Source organism: Pungitius pungitius, chromosome 8 (assembly GCF_949316345.1).
Source record: "Pungitius pungitius chromosome 8, fPunPun2.1, whole genome shotgun sequence".
NCBI lineage: Eukaryota > Metazoa > Chordata > Actinopteri > Perciformes > Gasterosteidae > Pungitius > Pungitius pungitius.
The window spans coordinates 2505804-2525702 of record NC_084907.1 but is presented as its reverse complement, the minus strand read 5'-3'; the positions used below and the strand labels follow the sequence as shown (position 1 = coordinate 2525702).

The following is a 19899-nucleotide window of genomic DNA, read 5'->3' as shown; positions in this document are numbered from 1 at the left end:
GGAAAAGAAGCACCGGACAGTTGCAGAGTGGTCCAAAGTCCTCTTTCCAGACGAAAGCAAGTGGTTTATTTCATTTGGAAGTCAAGGCGCCAGAGTCTGGAGAACGGCTGGAGAGGAGCAAAATCCAGTGTGAAGTTCCCACAGTCAGTGATGGTTTGGGGAGCCATGTCAGCTGCTGGTGTTGGTCCACTGTGTTTCATCAAGTCCAGAGTAAATGCCGCTGTGTACCAAGAGATTTTAGAGCACTACATGCTTCCGTCTGCTGAAAAACTCTATGGAGATGAGGATTTCATTTTCCAGCATGATCTGGCACCTGCCCACAGTGCCAAAACCACCAGTAACTGGTGTACTGACCATGGCATTACTGTCCTCGATTGGCCTGCCGATTCCCCTGACCTGAACCCCATAGAGAATTTGTTGGGTATTGTGAAGAAGAAGCTGAAAGACACCAGACCCAACAATGTAAATGAGCTAAAGGCCGCTATTGAAGCATCCTGGGCATCCATAAAACCTCAGCAACGCCACAGGCTGATTGCCTCCATGCCACGCCGCATTGATGCAGTAATCCGTGCAAAAGGATTCCCAACCAAGTACTGAGTGCATTAATGGACATTTTCAAATGTTTGATTTTGTTTTGCTGTTATAAATCTTTTTTTTTTATTTGGTCTGAGGAAATATTCTAATATTTAGAGATATTTGAGTTTTCTTAAGCTGTAAGCCATAATCAGCAATATTAAAAGAATAAAAGGCTTGCAATATTTTAGTTGATTTGTAATGAATCCAGAATGCATAACATTTTTGTTTTTTTAATTGCATTACAGAAAATAAAGAACTTTATCACAATATTCTAATTTTCTGAGACAGTCCTGTATGTAGGCGGGTGAAATTGAATGGCACTGGACACAACACTTTATATAGCGGGTCTGAAGATGAATTAATTCAATTAATGATTTAAAATAGATTTCATTGTACAATATCCTTTTATAACATTTCACAGGTAAAGTTCATATTGTCATTCAAGTCCCATAAATGATATTCACTCATTAATAGTAGTTAATTTAAGGTTTGAGTTGTACACTGACTTAAAGTATAACAGGGTTTATTAACTTCCAATAATACTAATTATAATCAACAAAAGCTACTATATGTTATCCTAATATCTAAAGAACACATAAAAACATTCATTCATGCACATGGAGGGGGATGTGTGTGTGTGTGTGTGTGTGTGTGTGTGTGTGTGAGATGAGGAGGGGAGGGTTCAGGAAGGGAGCTGGACGCTAAGATAGCGACCACATGGCAAAGGTGTTTGTAGCAGGCTGTTCTTCACATAGTTTAAACTCAGTCTGTAGGTAACTCCATGTGTGGAGGGACATGTGTATTGTTTGGTATATTAGAAATAAAGGAAAGAAGGAAAGACTCAAAGCAAAGCCTCTCCTATTCGGAACAGTGAGGCACAACAGCTGTTCGTGAACATACACAATCCAGCTGAAACCGTCTCGTCGCAGTTGTACAACTGGCAGGAGTTAACTTAACTCGTGCTCCGCCAGGGTAGTGGTGAGGAGCCTAAATAAAATTTTATTAAATTAATAAGAGAAACCACAACATGAGAAGAGAAAGGTTTCAGTTAAAGTGTTTATTCAACAAAGTCACAGTGAACCACATGAAGAATGAAAGCTCCAACTGGAGGTGATGATTCATCACAACAACAACTTGTAGATTTCTACAAGACACAGTGTACTCACACAGAGTAAAGGAACAACTGTCTTTATGAAAGACAAACAGGTTATAGTATATGAGGACATGGTACTCACTGAGGTAAAAATACCCCCAAATAAACATTTTCACATAGTGAAAAAAATGAGTGAAAACTGACCTTAAAGAAAGTAATGTTTTTCTTATTAAAAGTTAGATTCTACTGGATCTTACATTTCACATTTCTAATTGTCACTGAAAAACAGTAATAATGTGACTTTAAACAAACCTTTATTAATAAAAGGATAAACATTGATCTTAAAACAGATCATTTTTCATTCTTCACCAAACACAATTATGAGGAAATGTCCATAATCAGGACAATTAACATTGTGATGGCAATGATTCAAATGAATCACAAGGTAACAAATATCACAAGAAATTGTGACATCAAACAGATAAAAAAAAATTAAAAATGTATATTTTGATCTAATAACAGACCTGTTAGCAGTAATCAGAGAGATTAAGAGTTAATTCAAGTTTCTGATCAACATGATCAATAACAACTGAAAGATACCATTGGTATCCATACCTTTCACCACTTCACCAATACATGAAGCACAGTGAGGTATAATAATTATTGCTGATGCAATCAGATTAGGTTCATGCAACATGCATGACAAGAACCTCTCTTTCTCAACTTGAAAGATAAACGTGATGTCATTTCCTCAAGAAACATCATCTTCTTCAAAGAAAAGAGACAAAACTACTTCTGTACAACCAGAAGAACAAATTCATAACATTGTAGAATTGAGAAGAATTCCTTTCCAGTCATCTTTGACCATCATGGTCCCCTCAGTCTGGTAGCAGCTCCAGCCTGTAGGAGTCTACCACGGCCTCCAGGGGGCGCTGCTCACTGGACTCTTGTCTTTGCTGATGCTGGTCTGGACTGAGGAGCTCAGAGGAGAGAAGTCAGCGTCTCTCAGGTTCTTCTCACAGGAAGACTGCAGCTTGTTGAAGTGGTTCAGCAGTCTTCTCTGGGACTGTGTCTTCACCTGCTCCTCACACAGGAAGTGGGTCACCTCTTGGACACATCTGGAGTAGCCCTGTCCAACAGCTGCTGAGTCCACAGCTTGATGATTCTGCTGCTGCAGTCGTCTCAGGACACAAACGGTCATCTCCAGGATGTCTGCTTTCTCCAGCTTGGAGTCTGGCTGCTGTTTGAGGAACTCTGGATCCAGGAGAGACTTGAGCTGCTCAAAGCTGCTGTTGATTCTCTCTCTGCGTAACTTCTCCACCAGAGGCTTCCTGAGCTGCAGAAAGAAGAACCAGGTCATTAGTCAACTTGTTGTGGAGGCCAGAGTCAGCATTAAGAAAGACCACGTCTCGATGACAACACGTAAAGCTTGTTGGATCTTGAGTTTACCTTGTGGGTCAGAGGCAGGGGCTCCTGAGAACTGGTCCTTGCTGCAGTGATTGTAGAAGCCATGTGTGGATCTCTGTGCTGTAGAGGTCTCTGTAGAGAGGATCTGATCTCTGCTGGCTTCATCCCTCCTATTTATACTCACACATCTCCATATCAATGTGTGGGTCTCGGTCTACTCAGAGGTTCCCACAGTCCCAACCAATCAGAGAGCTGGGTGAGACAATGAGGGAGGCAGCACACTTACTGCTCTTAATGCCCAGGGGACAATGGTTAGGTCTCAGGGGACCAGGTGGAGGACTGGGGGGGTGATGGAGGGAGCCTCTCAGAGCTCTGTGTGAATCTGGGAAAGTGGTGACCCTGCAGAGAGAGCAGATCTGCTGCCTGATGCTGAGATCAATGACTCGCACTGAGCACACGCTCATCATCACGTGGTACATGGTATCACACACGTTGGGGATCGATAATGGAGATTAGTTACATTCCTTAAGTTCCATTTCTTTCATTAAATAATGAATATAAAAATGTTTGGAAAAATTGTATATACAATAAATTATTATTATTATACTCTCTTGCCTCAAATACCATTTTATACCATTTTATAACTTCAAAGACATGGTGTTATGGGGCATAAGAAGTCAATAATCTTATATTTCAAAAAGAAATTAAGCATTAACCTAAAATCAGTAGAAGAAATCCTTCAATTTTTTAATTGACAATTTAGTTAGACATTACTAGGTTTTATTCAAACATTGAATCCCAAATACAGCATTTTGTGAAGCCCAATGTCATAAACCAACTTGATGGCGACTCGTGGCGCCTGAGAGAACTCCACACAATAAGCGTGCTGCCGTCCACATGCAGCAGAGTCTTTGTAGTCAGTGTGAGGAACAAGTGGAGCTCAGCTTCCCACACTGACTCCCTGAATGGTCTGCTCAAAGAGCCACAAAGGCACTTCTGTGACAGATGCTGCCTGTGCGTTGTCATGGAAACGAACACTGACATCCTCAACCATCTGGAGGGAAAGGGCGTCATTGGCTGTTTCTCACTGGGTCACACCTCCAGCTCTACACATGCCGGTTGGGGGGGGGGGGGCAGCTGTCTCCTGACGTGTGCCGAATCTCTTTGGAGAATTCCTCGGCTGCTGGTGGGATGAATGTCATTCCCACCCAACTCTTTCCTCCAGAGCTTTCCCACACTCTGTCTACTAGCAGCACATACGTGGACGTAGTGTGTGTTTTTAGGTAATATATATATTTAATAAATATATATATATATATTTTACTGCATTATAATCTCAGCATATTTTTGACAATATAAGAGACGCCAATTATTCAAATATTCCACATGATGACTCAGACTAAATAGACTCATTTGAACGTGGTGTGATGTGGTTTACACCACAGCTGGTGTTTACTTTCTAAATGATGGGATTAAATGTTCTATTTCAGCACAATAAAAAGAAATACAGATGGAAGGAACAATCAAATGATCAAAATTAATCAGCCAAACATCTTAACTTCTTTTCTGAGAACACAGTGTAAAACCTCAACCGTTGGATGGAGGAGAAGTCAAAGAATGTGACTCTCATTGCTTCCAGCTTTTTCCAGGTAATAATATGAGAAAATGTTTATTTCAAAGTCACTTTTCCTGCAGTATTATTTGAAAATGACTAAAATACAGGTGTTTTATTAATAGTGTGTATAGATAACTGTCACGTTTTAAAGGTCAGACATTGAGTCTCTCATGATGCATAATGAGGCACACTTCCATTGTTTCTCCAGTGAAAGGACAGAGTGTGGGAAACCAGAGGAAGCTCCCTCACAGAGCCCTGAGGGACAATACGTCCAGACCTTTGTCCTCAAGGGACAGAGACTAAAAGACACAATTAGGCAAAGTTTCTATATTGGTACATTTTTGCAGGTCTATTTGAATTAAGAACAACATTTGACAATAGCTAATGTTGAATTAAAAATAATAAGGAATAAATATAGAGGGAACAAATCAAATTACCATCATGTGTAAATGAAGAATAACCAACAGATCTATTTGGATTTAAAACAACAGCTTAATTTATTTTAATGAACAGAGTGTGAACCCTGTTGACATCAGAGTTCAGGATGATTATCATCATCAGCCCCACCAGCAGCACTCTATTCTCCAAAGGGATTTGGCACACTTCAGGAAACAGATGCTTTAACCTCCCACCCTCCATCTTTAAAACACTGCTCATTGGGGGAATAAAATACCAAATATTGATGGTCCAAACCTTGCTGTTGACTAAATGATGTGTCAAATAAACTCAACACACCAAATATCATGAAATCTTCATCATAACTTCAAACTTTACACACAGTCAGAATCAGCCAATGGGGTTCTTTCCCTCCAGATGGTGGATGAGGTCCGGCTCTGTTTCCATGACAACACACGTCAAGCATCAGTCTCAAAGGATCCATTCAATGTCCTTTTGTTGTTTATTGGCAAAAGCCTTCAAGAAGTCAGTGTGAGAAACTGAGACCAACTTTCTACCCACACTGACCACGAGACACAAGCCAGAGGAATGTAAAACATCTGGACTGAAGACTAAAAGACTTCAAATAGTTATTTTCATCACAATCATTTCAATCTCTGTAGGAATTGTCTTCGTGAGCAAAGCACCTGAAGAAAAGGTGTAGGTTTAATAAAGTTAAAAGTTCTGTAATTATCAATAAAAAAGTCATGAGTGGCACTTGGTATTTTTTTGAGCGGCTAAATTGATTCATTTAGACAAATGTAACATTTTACCACTAAAATTATACACTAATTTACAGGCACGTCTTCAATTAGTCTTTAACCAAGACGTTTCTAATTGTCGGTCTCCACGTGTGTGATGGGTTGATGAGCATGTGTGCTCAGTGCGAGTCATTGATCTCAGCATCAGGCAGCAGATCTGCTCTCTCTGCAGGGTCACCACTTTCCCAGATTCACACAGAGCTCTGAGAGGCTCCCTCCATCACCCCCCCAGTCCTCCACCTGGTCCCCTGAGACCAAACCATTGTCCCCCGGGCATTAAGAGCAGTAAGTGTGCTGCCTCCCTCATTGTCTCACCCAGCTCTCTGATTGGTCGGGACTGTGGGAACCTCTGAGTAGACCGAGACCCACACATTGATATGGAGATGTGTGAGTATAAATAGGAGGGATGAAGCCAGCAGAGATCAGATCCTCTTTACAGAGACCTCTACAGCACAGAGATCCACACATGGCTCCTACAATCACTGCAGCAAGGACCAGTTCTCAGGAGCCCCTGCCTCTGACCCACAAGGTAAACTCAAGATCCAACAAGCTTTACGTGTTGTCATCGAGACGTGGTCTTTCTTCATGCTGACTCTGACCTCCACAACAAGTTGACTAATGACCTGGTTCTTCTTTCTGCAGCTCAGGAAGCCTCTGGTGGAGAAGTTACGCAGAGAGAGAATCAACAGCAGCATTGAGCAGCTCAAGTCTCTCCTGGATCCAGAGTTCCTCAAACAGCAGCCAGACTCCAAGCTGGAGAAAGCAGACATCCTGGAGATGACCGTTTGTGTCCTGAGACGACTGCAGCAGCAGAATCATCAAGCTGTGGACTCAGCAGCTGTTGGACAGGGCTACTCCAGATGTGTCCAAGAGGTGACCCACTTCCTGTGTGAGGAGCAGGTGAAGACACAGTCCCAGAGAAGACTGCTGAACCACTTCAACAAGCTGCAGTCTTCCTGTGAGAAGAACCTGAGAGACGCTGACTTCTCTCCTCTGAGCTCCTCAGTCCAGACCAGCATCAGCAAAGACAAGAGTCCAGTGAGCAGCGCCCCCTGGAGGCCGTGGTAGACTCCTACAGGCTGGAGCTGCTACCAGACTGAGGGGACCACGTTGGTCAAAGATGACTCTTCTCAATTCTACAATGTTGTGAATTTGTTCTTCTGGTTGTACAGAAGTAGTTTTGTCTCTTTTCTTTGAGGAAGATGATGTTTCTTGAGGAAATGACATCACGTTTATCTTTCAAGTTGAGAAAGAGGACTTCTTGTCATGCATGTTGCATGAACCTAATCTGATTGCATCAGCAATAATTATTATACCTCACTGTGCTTCATGTGTTGGTGGAGTGGTGAAAGGTATGGATACCAATGGTATCTTTCAGTTGTTATTGATCATTTTGATCAGAAACTTTCACACTTCTCTTTGACAAATGTTAAAGGACTTTTATCTCTTTTATAACTGCAAAATGATCTGTTGTTAGATCCTAATGTAAATCTTTTGTTTTTCTAAAACATTTACTTAATGTCAAAATTGTTCTGTGATACTTATATTCTTTAAGGCTTTTAATGTTTGGTGAAGCATTATGCATTGGTGATATTTTTAACATCTCGATTAATATTAATATTAATTATTAAGATGTTAAAAATGTTAATACTCTTATTACGGATTTGTTGTAATTGACTTTTCTTCAATTAATGTGATCATCAGGAAATTATCTGTTTTAAGATTATTATAATTATCATTGTCGTATCGACAATGTGAAATGTTAGATTCTTGAATTCCAGTGAATTTAATGTTTAATTAGAAGAATGCGACCCGTTGTAAGGTCAGATTTTTACATTTGTTATGATCACAAAGTGAAAGTTATTTTTAAAGACATTGAGTACTGAGTCCTCATATACTATAAACTGTTTGTCTTTCATAAAGACAGTTGTTCCTTTACTCTGTGTGAGTACACTGTGTCTTGTAGACATCTGCAGGTTGTTGTTGTGATGAATCATCACCTCCAGTTGGAGCTTTCATTCTTCATGTGGCTCACTGCGGCTCGATAAATAAAATAAACATTCAAAATGAAAAATAATTGGCCCTCTTGTGATTGTTTATTAATTCATTCTGACCTGAATGAAGTCCATCACAACTTTGAGAGACAAATATAGAGAAAGTTCAGACCAAACAGAAGCTAAACTTCCTTAATCTGTTTAAAGTTAAAGAAAGTCAAGGAATGTTGTTCAATTAAGATTATTGATGAAGCGAAATCATCGATGAAAGGTTACTTCACTTCATCAGACCAATTAGAACATTTGGTATAATTGTAGGTTTCAGGTGTTGAACTTTAAAGAAAACCATGTGTGTCTTTAAGTACTTCCTCATATCATTGATAATTAAATAAATAAAACCACACTGCCAGCTTTATGCATCGATCTTCTGTCTTTTAAAATACCTTTTCTCAGTTCTGTTCCTTAAAATAAGTTAGTTTCTCTCCTCACTCTCTATGTGGCCACCCCAGTTATATAATTATATAACTTGAGACACTTAACTTGATATCTAAGTCACATATTTCTCTTATATACATAAAGCTATAGCACATAAAATAAAAGTACAAATTACTAACAATAATGTATAAAGGACTGTAATTTAGTTTAATAAGAGTCTGCATTCATTGGATTATCTCCTTCATCGACCAGCACAACCCAGTCTCCAAAAAAAGCGTGAAATGGCTACGTTGGTCCACCGTGATAAACGTAGTCATGTTACGTTTTCCCCCAAAATAACGTTACTATGTTACGTTTCTTTTGGCCCATTCATTTACATTGCTTTGCAAATAGGTCACGTGACTATCAAGTTTCCCGGTAGCGAAAAGAAAAACATGGCGGACGGTCAGCATAATCTCCGTGAAAAACACAATATTTTAAGAAAGCATCAGCATTTGTATGCATTTCGATGGCATTTCTAGCGAGAAGTATGCGTTATTCTTTCATAATCTTCTATCAGAGACTGTAGAAGACCTTCCGTTTATTCGTTTCTGCGAAGATTTGAGTGTCCCTTTGGCAAAGCGTGGCTACGCAACGCCTTTAACGGCGCATTATTAAAAAAACACTTCCAGTGGGGGCGTTACCGTAAAGAAGCGTTCAGCCTTAAAGCCACTAATCGCCAAACAAAACAAACTCAAAGCACTCGAATCACATTATGACTTTTTAAACATAAATTCCGTTATTTTTATGAGTTTTCAATGAAAGAATGCATCATTTCCGGGGGTAGGCATGCCCGGGACATCCCGAATTATGGGCAATTTTGATTTGTCCAGCTTTTTGACAGCTCCAGTCCCGACTTCCAATCACAGCCTCCTAAATCAATGACGCGCCTAAAACTCTCGGATCGAACATTACGTCTTGTTTACATGGGAAAGGGGGGCGGGGCTTCGCCCTCAGAGCGGAGCGTCATTTCTCGCTCCACACGTCTCCTCTTTTTACTGGCCAGGAAAACGGGCGATCTATCCCACGTGGGTCTGGCTCCATTCCATTGGCTCTGACGAATCCATAGAGAGGCGGGACTTATAATTTGCCCGGCAAACGGAGAGATTTGAGCTGCATTGCTTCCACTGTGCGTGAAGTGGCCGTGAGGCCTCCACTAAAGTCTCTCTCTATTTGTTCTGCTTTACTCAATAAAAGTAAAACCTTTACAGATATACTGTCCACACACTAGGCTAACATAATGGAGACTTCCAGGCTTCGTCCTTTATGTTTTATGGGGATAAAGCCCCTGTAAGTAGTTTTTTCCCAAGCAAATCTGAGTTTCTTCTTTTTTTGTGTGTCCCATACAAATATCAAAATATATATACTGATTTTCACATCCAAACACACTCACTTATGTTCCCTTTTATCATGACAACAAGAAATTTCAAGATATACCTTTTGCTTTCATAAATCATACAGTTTTAGTGTGTAAATGCCCAGCAGTGTACGGTCCGAGGGCCCCTATCGGGCCACTTGTTAGATGGGTTTGATGGGTTACCGACTAAAATATATGCCCCCACCCCCTAACTTGATTTAGGTCTGTTGCCTCAGGGTAACTTGTAAATATAATAAGTCAAACAAGCAATGTAAGCATTAAGAAAGTAGTGCATTTTGAGCACATTAACCACAAATGGATTCAAACATAAATTCAAAAATATTAAACAAAGAAATGAAATGACCAACACTGTATGTACAAAATCCACATACAAAACATGTAAACTTAAAGGGCTTGTTTGTGTCAAATTTTATGGCATACACATTCAACTGGCCTACAATAACCTGAAGAATGTCTTAAAATACTGAAGGGGGGGACATGATATCATTAGAAATGTTATGCCAGAGGGAGCACAGAATGTATTGTGGGGTGTTCAACAAGGAGGATTTTCAACCTCTACTATGTCTCCATCCTCATCTTGATCGACAGACTCACTGTCACTATCATCAGACATGCGTTATCCTAGTTTTAGTGTGTAAATGCAATTTCCAGCATGAGACCTAAAAAACGCCTACAGGAATAAAAGGGTTAAACCAGATACAACTTGCTTGTTTGACTTATTTGACTTATTATATTTACAAGTTTCCCTGAGGCAGTTAGGGGGTGGGGGCATAAATTTTAGTCAGTAACCCATCCAACCCATCTTAAAACTCAGTCGAAGGAGTCTAACGCCGGAGTCACAGGGTGCAACAAAACTCTGTAGTGAAAAAAGTGAAGGCCGAGGCATGCTGGGTGAGGTGCGATCCCGGCCCTTTTGGGACAGTGTTGTGCCTGAACGCGTTCATAAACTTGTTGATATTTTGGGCGAACGTGAACTGAACGTACTGTATTAATGCCCGATGAACGTCACTGTTCTCGTTCATTCTGGTGTCTATGAACGGCGCGTTCGTTCAGCTTAACATCGTTCAATGGGGTACCAGATTTCTATAGAAAACACACCATAAACGCGCATTAATAAGTGTAGCAAAGAGGCGGCGTATAATAATTTTAAAGAGTTTATGAAGTTACTGACAAGGTCGGTGAGGATGGGAGGAATCTGACCTTTCTTTGCAAACATTTGCACCTTAATGATTACTGTCCTGTTTTTCTTTTAATAATTCCTTATTTAAAAAAGACCATTTAAGCAGCATGTGTTTGAGAATGTAGTGTAGGGGTAAACTCTGCAACTGCTGCTAGTGTGGAGTGAATAGACAGCAACATAGCATCAAAGAATCATTAGGGAAATGCTGTCCCCTCAATGCTAATGTAAACCCTGGTTGGATAAGGATTCAAATTGGATAAGAAGATTAAATCTGATGCATAGCTTCAGTGTTAAAACTGATAAAATAATTGCTGTCTGTGGTTCTGGGCTGTGGCAATAATTTTAAAAAAAAATAGCTCGCAGCAACGTATGGAAAAAAAGAACTGAACTAGTTCATTTTTTGGAACCGTGAACTTAGTTCAAATATTTTGAATTATGAACTGAACTAGTTCCTTTTTAAAATTTGTAAACTAAACTTTGAACTAGTTAATGTAGAAAGTAAACTTTCCCAACACTGGCTATAGGACCCCGGAAGATGATGAACTATGCCTGGGAAGGGCGAAGCCATGCCGGTACGAGCATGATGTGCAAATTAGTCGTCAGATCAAAGTATAGTAGTGATAGACTAATCGAACCATCTAACAAGTGGCCCGATAGGGGCCCCCGGACCGTACACTGCTGGGCATTTACACACTGTATGATTTATGAAAGCAAAAGGTATATCTTGAAATTTCTTGTTGTCATGATAAAAGGGAACATAAGTGAGTGTGTTTGGATGTGAAAATCAGTATATATATTTTGATATTTGTATGGGACACACAAAAAAAGAAGAAACTCAGATTTGCTTGGGAAAAAACTACTTACAGGGGCTTTATCCCCATAAAACATAAAGGACGAAGCCTGGAAGTCTCCATTATGTTAGCCTAGTGTGTGGACAGTATATCTGTAAAGGTTTTACTTTTATTGAGTAAAGCAGAACAAATAGAGAGAGACTTTAGTGGAGGCCTCACGGCCACTTCACGCACAGTGGAAGCAATGCAGCTCAAATCTCTCCGTTTGCCGGGCAAATTATAAGTCCCGCCTCTCTATGGATTCGTCAGAGCCAATGGAATGGAGCCAGACCCACGTGGGATAGATCGCCCGTTTTCCTGGCCAGTAAAAAGAGGAGACGTGTGGAGCGAGAAATGACGCTCCGCTCTGAGGGCGAAGCCCCGCCCCCCTTTCCCATGTAAACAAGACGTAATGTTCGATCCGAGAGTTTTAGGCGCGTCATTGATTTAGGAGGCTGTGATTGGAAGTCGGGACTGGAGCTGTCAAAAAGCTGGACAAATCAAAATTGCCCATAATTCGGGATGTCCCGGGCATGCCTACCCCCGGAAATGATGCATTCTTTCATTGAAAACTCATAAAAATAACGGAATTTATGTTTAAAAAGTCATAATGTGATTCGAGTGCTTTGAGTTTGTTTTGTTTGGCGATTAGTGGCTTTAAGGCTGAACGCTTCTTTACGGTAACGCCCCCACTGGAAGTGTTTTTTTAATAATGCGCCGTTAAAGGCGTTGCGTAGCCACGCTTTGCCAAAGGGACACTCAAATCTTCGCAGAAACGAATAAACGGAAGGTCTTCTACAGTCTCTGATAGAAGATTATGAAAGAATAACGCATACTTCTCGCTAGAAATGCCATCGAAATGCATACAAATGCTGATGCTTTCTTAAAATATTGTGTTTTTCACGGAGATTATGCTGACCGTCCGCCATGTTTTTCTTTTCGCTACCGGGAAACTTGATAGTCACGTGACCTATTTGCAAAGCAATGTAAATGAATGGGCCAAAAGAAACGTAACATAGTAACGTTATTTTGGGGGAAAACGTAACATGACTACGTTTATCACGGTGGACCAACGTAGCCATTTCACGCTTTTTTTGGAGACTGGGTTGACCAGCATTAAACCAACACACACACACACGCACACACACACACACACACACACACACACACACACACACACACTTCTAAGTATTCCCTTTCTTCTAAAAAGTTTATGTCACAATTGTTTGGATTTAAATTGGTGCTTTCCTACTCAAGGTTTATATCTTTAAAGAACCTTGAGAATAAATATGATCGTTTTAAATGGTGTGAGATTACTGTTTGTTTTAAACAGAATCATTTGAACCTTTCCTTAATATTTTTTTAATCTTACATGTGAGCCCACTGATACAACTAAGCTGTAATCACTGCTTATCTCATCTCCATCTGCATCGAGGGGGTGGGGGGGCGGCTCGGGTTTCCCTGTTCCCCTCCCCCTGAGCCCCCACTTGCTCCCGGCGCGGGGCCCAACGTGCCCCCGGTCACACGCCCCCCTCCCTCTCCGGAGCTTGGAGCCCCGGCGGCACGCGGCTTCCCACACTCGCGACCGCAGGCTGCTCAGCTGCGGGCAACAAAAGAAGCGTGTCCGCTCCCACGGAGCCTCTAGCCGGTTCCCAGGCCGCGAGCCGCCGCGCACACGGACCATCTGCTCGGGCGGGAAGGAGGGGGGAAGGGGGGGGGGGGGGGGGGGATTTCTTGTTTTAATAAAAAAATTATTTTGGTTTGATTGTACTGGGGGCTTAATTAACTTTATATTTATTTTCATAAGAAATTACATTTCTTTTCTGTTTTTTTTTTCTTTCTTCTATGCATTGTTTATTTTCATTTCACAACCCTACATTGAGGTTATTAAATAGTCCCCGCTGGGTCAAATCCAATCAATACCTATAACATCTCCCCCGTGTGTACCGCGGGAGAGTCATTTTCCCACTGACCTCCCCGATGCGTGGCGCACAGACAAAGCGTCCCACCTGTTCTGCGTGACAGCCATTAAATCCACCCCCATTGTCCCCGAGGCCAGGAGCCCCCTGATTGGCCCCAGGAGCAGATGGAGCCCCGCATCGGACGGCATAAAAGCGGAGGGCGCGGAGGCCCATGTCCACAGACACCTTATCCCCCCTCGCCCCACTCCTCCGGATCCTCTCCCGAAGCCGCGGCAGCACCTCACAGAAGCTCCACAAGCTCCACATGGCTCTCTACGCGGACCTCGCCCTCCAGGACAGCGTGAAGGAGCAGCTCTTCAGGTGAGCAGAAGCTCCGCATGTCGTTTGCACTAAAACGCGCAAAACCGCGAGTTGTTCTTTCCACTGAGCCTCACCTGTCTCCGCCCACCCCCCACCCCCCCCTCAGGTGTAAGCTCCACATGCTGGAGAGGAAATGCAGCGGCGGCGTGGAGAAGCTGAAGGCTCTGATCGGAGAGCACCTGCAGAACGGGATCCCCGTGGGGGACATCCTGGACAAGACAAAGTCCCTGCTCACCTTGAAGAAGGTCCTGCTGTCCCACGGCGGCTACTCCAAATACTCGAGGGACATCCTGCGTCTGTTTCCCGACGAAGAGGAGGACCTGGCGCCGCTGTGCTTTTGAAGAAGACGCCTGGGAGGACTTCGGGTGAAGAGTTGCGGCGCGCTGCTTTGGTGAACTTCAGACTTTGCAGAACTCCCGCGGTTCCATTTGGAGCTTCCACGCGGAGCAAGATGGAGAAAGACGTGGATTCAGGGAAGAAGAAGATGCGGAAGAAGAGTCCATAGTTGACTTTTTATGGTCGTGCTGCTATTTGTGGGATTTATGATTCCTGCGGCTGTAGTTTTTGTTTAAAGTTAGGACCAAGATGCTTTTAAAGGATGTAATTTATTCTTGTAAATGTATATTGATTACCTGCAGTACTATGATCCCGTTCCTCCTGTGAACATACTGTAGAGGCTTATATCGCTTACAGTGCCTTACTGCCTTGTTTCAAGGTCAAATGAAGCTTATCCTTAAACACCATCCTTTCTTCTGAAAGGGGACCTGTTATTGTTTTTTTTGTGTATGCCATGTATGCTTATTCTTGGTTTGACCCACCTGTTTTATTTGTATTCATCCAAAGTGGATTGAAATTGGTTTTGTTGCTTTTGCAGACGTCAAGAAAATAAATATGTAAGAAATCAAAGTATTTCTGTGTCACCTCATTTAAATCAGTTTTTAGTCAGAACTTTATTGGTACAGACCTTTTTGGGGATGTTTGTTTATCATGTTTCAAGTTGTCACGGGTAAAATGTCTTTAAAAAAGCAGCAGCATTACTTCATTGACATTGACAAAGTACTAAAGTATATCCCCTTATAATCTTCAACAGGCAAATATTGCACTTTTCTCTCAGATACATTTATTCAACGGCTGTATTTACTTTACAGGGTTTTATTATGAACACAAATTAGAATCAATGAATAATGATTATTACTGAATTTACGTGACCACATCGGAGGTATTTAGGATGAGCTCCACATTCACCAGCTGCAATGTTAACATCACATTACATTCCAGTCATATTAAAAAGCCCCTTTCTGCATGATTCTGTGGTTTGGAGCTTTGACCGACAGATGTCTCTATACTGATTTGCCATTTTTACCTCAAAACATTAAAAGGAAAACTTGAGCAAAGGGATAAACCTAATTAATCCGTTTGCTTACAGAAAGGACAAAGAAGCTTCATAAGGTGTTAAGTGATGATGATGATGTATTCTGGCCTCTGCATTCACTATGCGTTCATCAACTCAAGGAGACGGACTTGTCTCTCAGTAAAGAGACGTGTTTAAGGACATATGGTGTTGACTTGCTCACTGCTGAAGGAACTTTTTCTGGCTCTTTGTCGATCACGCCTTTGTTTTCCAGATGTGTAACCAAGACATACCTTTGAATAGCGGAGCAGGTGAGCAGCTGTGAGTTTGTAACTCAAAGACATTTGTCAGCCTTCCATAAAGAATCTCCTTAATATCTTCTGACCCACAATATGCAGCAGATTAAAGTCTGGAGCTTTTATGTTCTGTAAACTTTTGTGAAAGAACGGAGCCAACAGAGGTTTTTTTTTTTGCATTGTTTTAGTGATTGTTTTATTGCGCATCACTTGGTTTAAAGAGATACATTCACGTTCTTACATCTTCCAAACAAAAAGCCCTTCGTTGAAGGTATGAGCGCCGTCACTCACAGAGTCATAAAGCGACACATTTGTCTTAACAAAAATGCAAGGTGCGTCCGCGAGAAAGGCAGACATATGTTTAAAGACACATCAGATATGACATTTCAATAAACAGAATATGTGAACATCACATGTAAATCTCAGACATGTTCAACATGATTAAGAGTGTCTCCTAAATGAGGCAAAAAGTACGTACATCGCTTTCAGTGTCAACAATGAGGCATTCCCATGGGGAACGATGAGCTTCACTTCACAGAGTAACAGCTGGAATAAGTGACTAAATCTTTGACATACAAAGTAGTAGCGAACCTGCAAATATCACAGACCATCAGAATGTGACCTTTACGAAAGGTGAACAGTAACATGTGCAACAACTCTTCCTAGGAGGAGGTTTAAAGTACGACAGCACAGATGTTCCTCTCACTTCAGAGCTCAGCCTTTGAACAAGTCCTCAGGAGTCTACCACGGCCTCCAGGGGGCGCTGCTCACTGGACTCTTGTCTTTGCTGATGCTGGTCTGGACTGAGGAGCTCAGAGGAGAGAAGTCAGCGTCTCTCAGGTTCTTCTCACAGGAAGACTGCAGCTTGTTGAAGTGGTTCAGCAGTCTTCTCTGGGACTGTGTCTTCACCTGCTCCTCACACAGGAAGTGGGTCACCTCTTGGACACATCTGGAGTAGCCCTGTCCAACAGCTGCTGAGTCCACAGCTTGATGATTCTGCTGCTGCAGTCGTCTCAGGACACAAACGGTCATCTCCAGGATGTCTGCTTTCTCCAGCTTGGAGTCTGGCTGCTGTTTGAGGAACTCTGGATCCAGGAGAGACTTGAGCTGCTCAATGCTGCTGTTGATTCTCTCTCTGCGTAACTTCTCCACCAGAGGCTTCCTGAGCTGCAGAAAGAAGAACCAGGTCATTAGTCAACTTGTTGTGGAGGCCAGAGTCAGCATGAAGAAAGACCACGTCTCGATGACAACACGTAAAGCTTGTTGGCTCTTGAGTTTACCTTGTGGGTCAGAGGCAGGTGCTCTTGAGAACTGGTCCTTGCTGCAGTGATTGTAGGAGCCATGTGTGGATCTCTGTGCTGTAGAGGTCTCTGTAGAGAGGATCTGATCTCTGCTGGCTTCATCCCTCCTATTTATACTCACACATCTCCATATCAATGTGTGGGTCTCGGTCTACTCAGAGGTTCCCACAGTCCCGACCAATCAGAGAGCTGGGTGAGACAATGAGGGAGGCAGCACACTTACTGCTCTTAATGCCCGGGGGACAATGGTTAGGTCTCAGGGGACCAGGTGGAGGACTGGGGGGGGTGATGGAGGGAGCCTCTCAGAGCTCTGTGTGAATCTGGGAAAGTGGTGACCCTGCAGAGAGAGCAGATCTGCTGCCTGATGCTGAGATCAATGACTCGCACTGAGCACACGCTCATCAACCCATTGGAGAGATGATGAAATTATTTAATCTTACATTAATTTCTGTTTTAAGCTAAATTATGAAGCTTAACATACTACATTCAATGATAATATGTTCAAAAACATTCCTACCGTGTGGCTTTTTCAATCTTTTAACTGCTTGGGACTAATAATTGTAACTATAAGGGAGATTTATTTTTCCCAAACTCTCAAAGACGGGGAAAAATGTTCTCGAATGAAAAAACAAGTCGCAATCACTGAGAGTAAACAAAGTCATTAATAAACAAAGTCATGAATAAAAAACAATAAGGGGGTAGTCGAGCTAAACTTCCAGCTTTTGTAAACTCTTCAGACGTAAATCTTCTTCTCAACAGCTGGATGAAGACGTCCTGTTTGTGTGTTACATTTGTTTGTGTTGCAGGCCATGGAAGACACACTAATACTAATACACATACATTAAGTGTACAGTCCTTTTGCAGCGTAAGCATCACCTCGACTGGGGCAGACGCCCTTCCATCCCTCCCGTCAACATGCACGGTCTGGAATGCAGAGGAGCAATTTGAATGCAAAGGAGGGGGGGGGGGAGAGAAGGCGGCTCGTGAATGGTGGTTAATTCTTAGCACGTCTGCATTCCTGGCAGACATTTTTACAAAAGCCTGGTAATGACGAGTCGCGACGACAGGAATTTCCCTTCGGAGGCACCGGGACAGAATGTGCAAACTGACTCCATAATTAATGTGATGTGCAACCAGACACGCTTCTGTTGTTGTTGTCGGGCGGGGGAGAATGGAGCGAGTGTGGGAAAGCAGCGAGAGCTCAGTCACAGAGCCGCTCGAAGGCGTCTTCTTCTTCACTACTGGATTTTACATTCTGAAAACACGTCGTTGTTTGTTGACTTATTTAACCGACATATTTAAAATGTTCTGGTTCTGCATTACCACACATCAAAAACACACAGCATCAATCTTAAGGATGTAGAAGAGTTCTTCTTATTTAGCCTTCAAACACGAACAGATTTCATTTGTACCACGGTAAATATTTGTCTCAAACTTTAACTTTCAATTGAGCTTGTGCACAGAAAAAACAGAAAAACGATTTTTGCATTGAATTGGTGATAATCATATAAAAAGCAGTCCAGAAATCGTTATAATTGTTGATCAATTCTGTTCATTAATTAAAACTTCAAAATGTAATTTTATCTGCTCATAACTCACGATGTGTCTCAAACCTTTTACTGAAAGTGTCTGTAAAAAGAACATGGAGTTTAAAGGTCTCTGTAATTATGAAAACTGCAGCTAAATACGTCTATTCGACCGCCTGTGACATTACATCCACTGACTCCCGGTCTAAATATTTGTGTTTATTTGTCCTGCTCTCGTCTCCTGGACGATACGCGTCCCCCTCGGGGGGTGGGGGGGGGGGGGCTCGGAGCCACTTGTGGGGGAGTGAATTAGCATTTAACAAGGCGCATGTCCATTGTGAAGCGGGAGCTGAGTGTGGGAACGTCGTGAGAGCAGAGTCACAGTTCAGTGTGATTAGCATCCCCCCCCTAGGGTCCCCCCCCCCCCCCCCCAAAAGCACCCGACCAGGCACACTTTTTCTCTCCTATTCATCCTTTTTTTCTCCCTCCAGTATTTCGTTCACATTCCTTCACTCTCCCTTTCTCTGGTCCCAACTTCATAACTTTAGCCAAATTATTTCACCCTCATCTAAGAAGATCTTTATTCATTTTTTCTTTTCTTTTTTATGGATGGAGGCAAAACTGCCGGGTCGAAGTCGCCCTTAACAAAATGTTTATAAAGAGCTGCTTCATCTTTGAACGTACGTCTTCCTTTGTATTAATTCCAACATGTTTTAGGAAAACATGGAACATAAATCATCAAATCAATTGACCGTAATCTTATTTCAAGCCAGAATCCGCTTAACTTTTAGGACTTTAAAACTGTGCCACTGTCATAGTTTCCCTCCAAATGTTTTTTTGGCGCTAAATTGTGGCCTTTTGTCAGCGGAAGGCCTCCACGTGACGTCTTCATTCACTGGAAAGAGAGAGAAGGAACATCTGGAACAATGTCAGCTGAGCTTGACGTCACTGTGAGATCACAATATATCAACTAAACACATCAATCATTGTCTCCAAGACTGTTGTGTTAGCGTGAAATAAGTTGTGTTACCTGTTTGAGTTGGAAGGGCAGACGCATTTTAATGCAAATTTCAGCTTTGAGAAATTTTGGGCTGTTTTGTTTGGATAACAAACAAAGTCTTTCAAACATACACATTGTGGTGCATACGTTATTTAAATTTGGCATTTCAGGAAACTTTAAAACACTGTTGTCTCAAAGTCAGTAATGAGTGAAGAAGGTTTTTCTTCACTCATTTAACATATGTTCATACATATATAATATTGTATTCCTAATAGCGTGTCCATGTCCATCTATAAAAAGCACTGAGTCTTACATGTGAATTTCTAAATGACAAATTAATCAACTAAATTCCACTAACTCAGATTCAACGTAATACTTGAATTAATAGCCCAAGATGCCA

General features: G+C 41.9%; 3 protein-coding genes across 3 annotated transcripts; 1 reads left to right on the top strand and 2 right to left on the bottom strand.

Annotated features, from left to right (window-relative positions):
• Nucleotides 1–2527: 2527 nt before the first annotated feature.
• LOC119193999 (transcription factor HES-5-like) lies at nt 2528–3241 on the bottom strand. The gene is made up of 2 exons (XM_037447976.2): nt 3119–3241; nt 2528–3005 (listed from the first exon to the last, which is right to left on the bottom strand). The coding sequence occupies exons 1-2, from the start codon at nt 3239–3241 to the stop codon at nt 2580–2582; spliced, it is 549 nt and encodes a 182-aa protein (XP_037303873.2). The 3' UTR covers nt 2528–2579.
• Nucleotides 3242–6293: 3052 nt separating this feature from the next.
• Nucleotides 6294–7451, top strand: LOC134132277 (transcription factor HES-5-like). Its single transcript, XM_062563954.1, has 2 exons — nt 6294–6416; nt 6530–7451. Exons 1-2 carry the CDS (start codon nt 6294–6296, stop codon nt 6953–6955), a joined length of 549 nt encoding a protein of 182 aa, XP_062419938.1. The 3' UTR covers nt 6956–7451.
• An 8399-nt stretch (nt 7452–15850) lies between these two features.
• On the bottom strand, nt 15851–17075 carry LOC119194000 (transcription factor HES-5-like). Its single transcript, XM_037447977.2, has 2 exons — nt 16953–17075; nt 15851–16839 (listed from the first exon to the last, which is right to left on the bottom strand). The coding sequence occupies exons 1-2, from the start codon at nt 17073–17075 to the stop codon at nt 16414–16416; spliced, it is 549 nt and encodes a 182-aa protein (XP_037303874.2). The 3' UTR covers nt 15851–16413.
• Between the last annotated feature and the right edge of the window lie 2824 nt (nt 17076–19899).

Excerpts from the sequence above, each read along its gene's own strand:
- LOC134132277 (XM_062563954.1), top strand. The coding sequence starts at position 6,294 with ATGAAGCCAGCAGAGATCAGATCCTCTTTACAGAGACCTCTACAGCAC. Across the intron at positions 6,417-6,529 it reads CCCTGCCTCTGACCCACAAG|CTCAGGAAGCCTCTGGTGGA; the intron begins GTAAACTCAAGA and ends TTCTTTCTGCAG.
- LOC119194000 (XM_037447977.2), bottom strand. The coding sequence starts at position 17,075 with ATGAAGCCAGCAGAGATCAGATCCTCTCTACAGAGACCTCTACAGCAC. Across the intron at positions 16,840-16,952 it reads ACCTGCCTCTGACCCACAAG|CTCAGGAAGCCTCTGGTGGA; the intron begins GTAAACTCAAGA and ends TTCTTTCTGCAG.
- LOC119193999 (XM_037447976.2), bottom strand. The coding sequence starts at position 3,241 with ATGAAGCCAGCAGAGATCAGATCCTCTCTACAGAGACCTCTACAGCAC. Across the intron at positions 3,006-3,118 it reads CCCTGCCTCTGACCCACAAG|CTCAGGAAGCCTCTGGTGGA; the intron begins GTAAACTCAAGA and ends TTCTTTCTGCAG.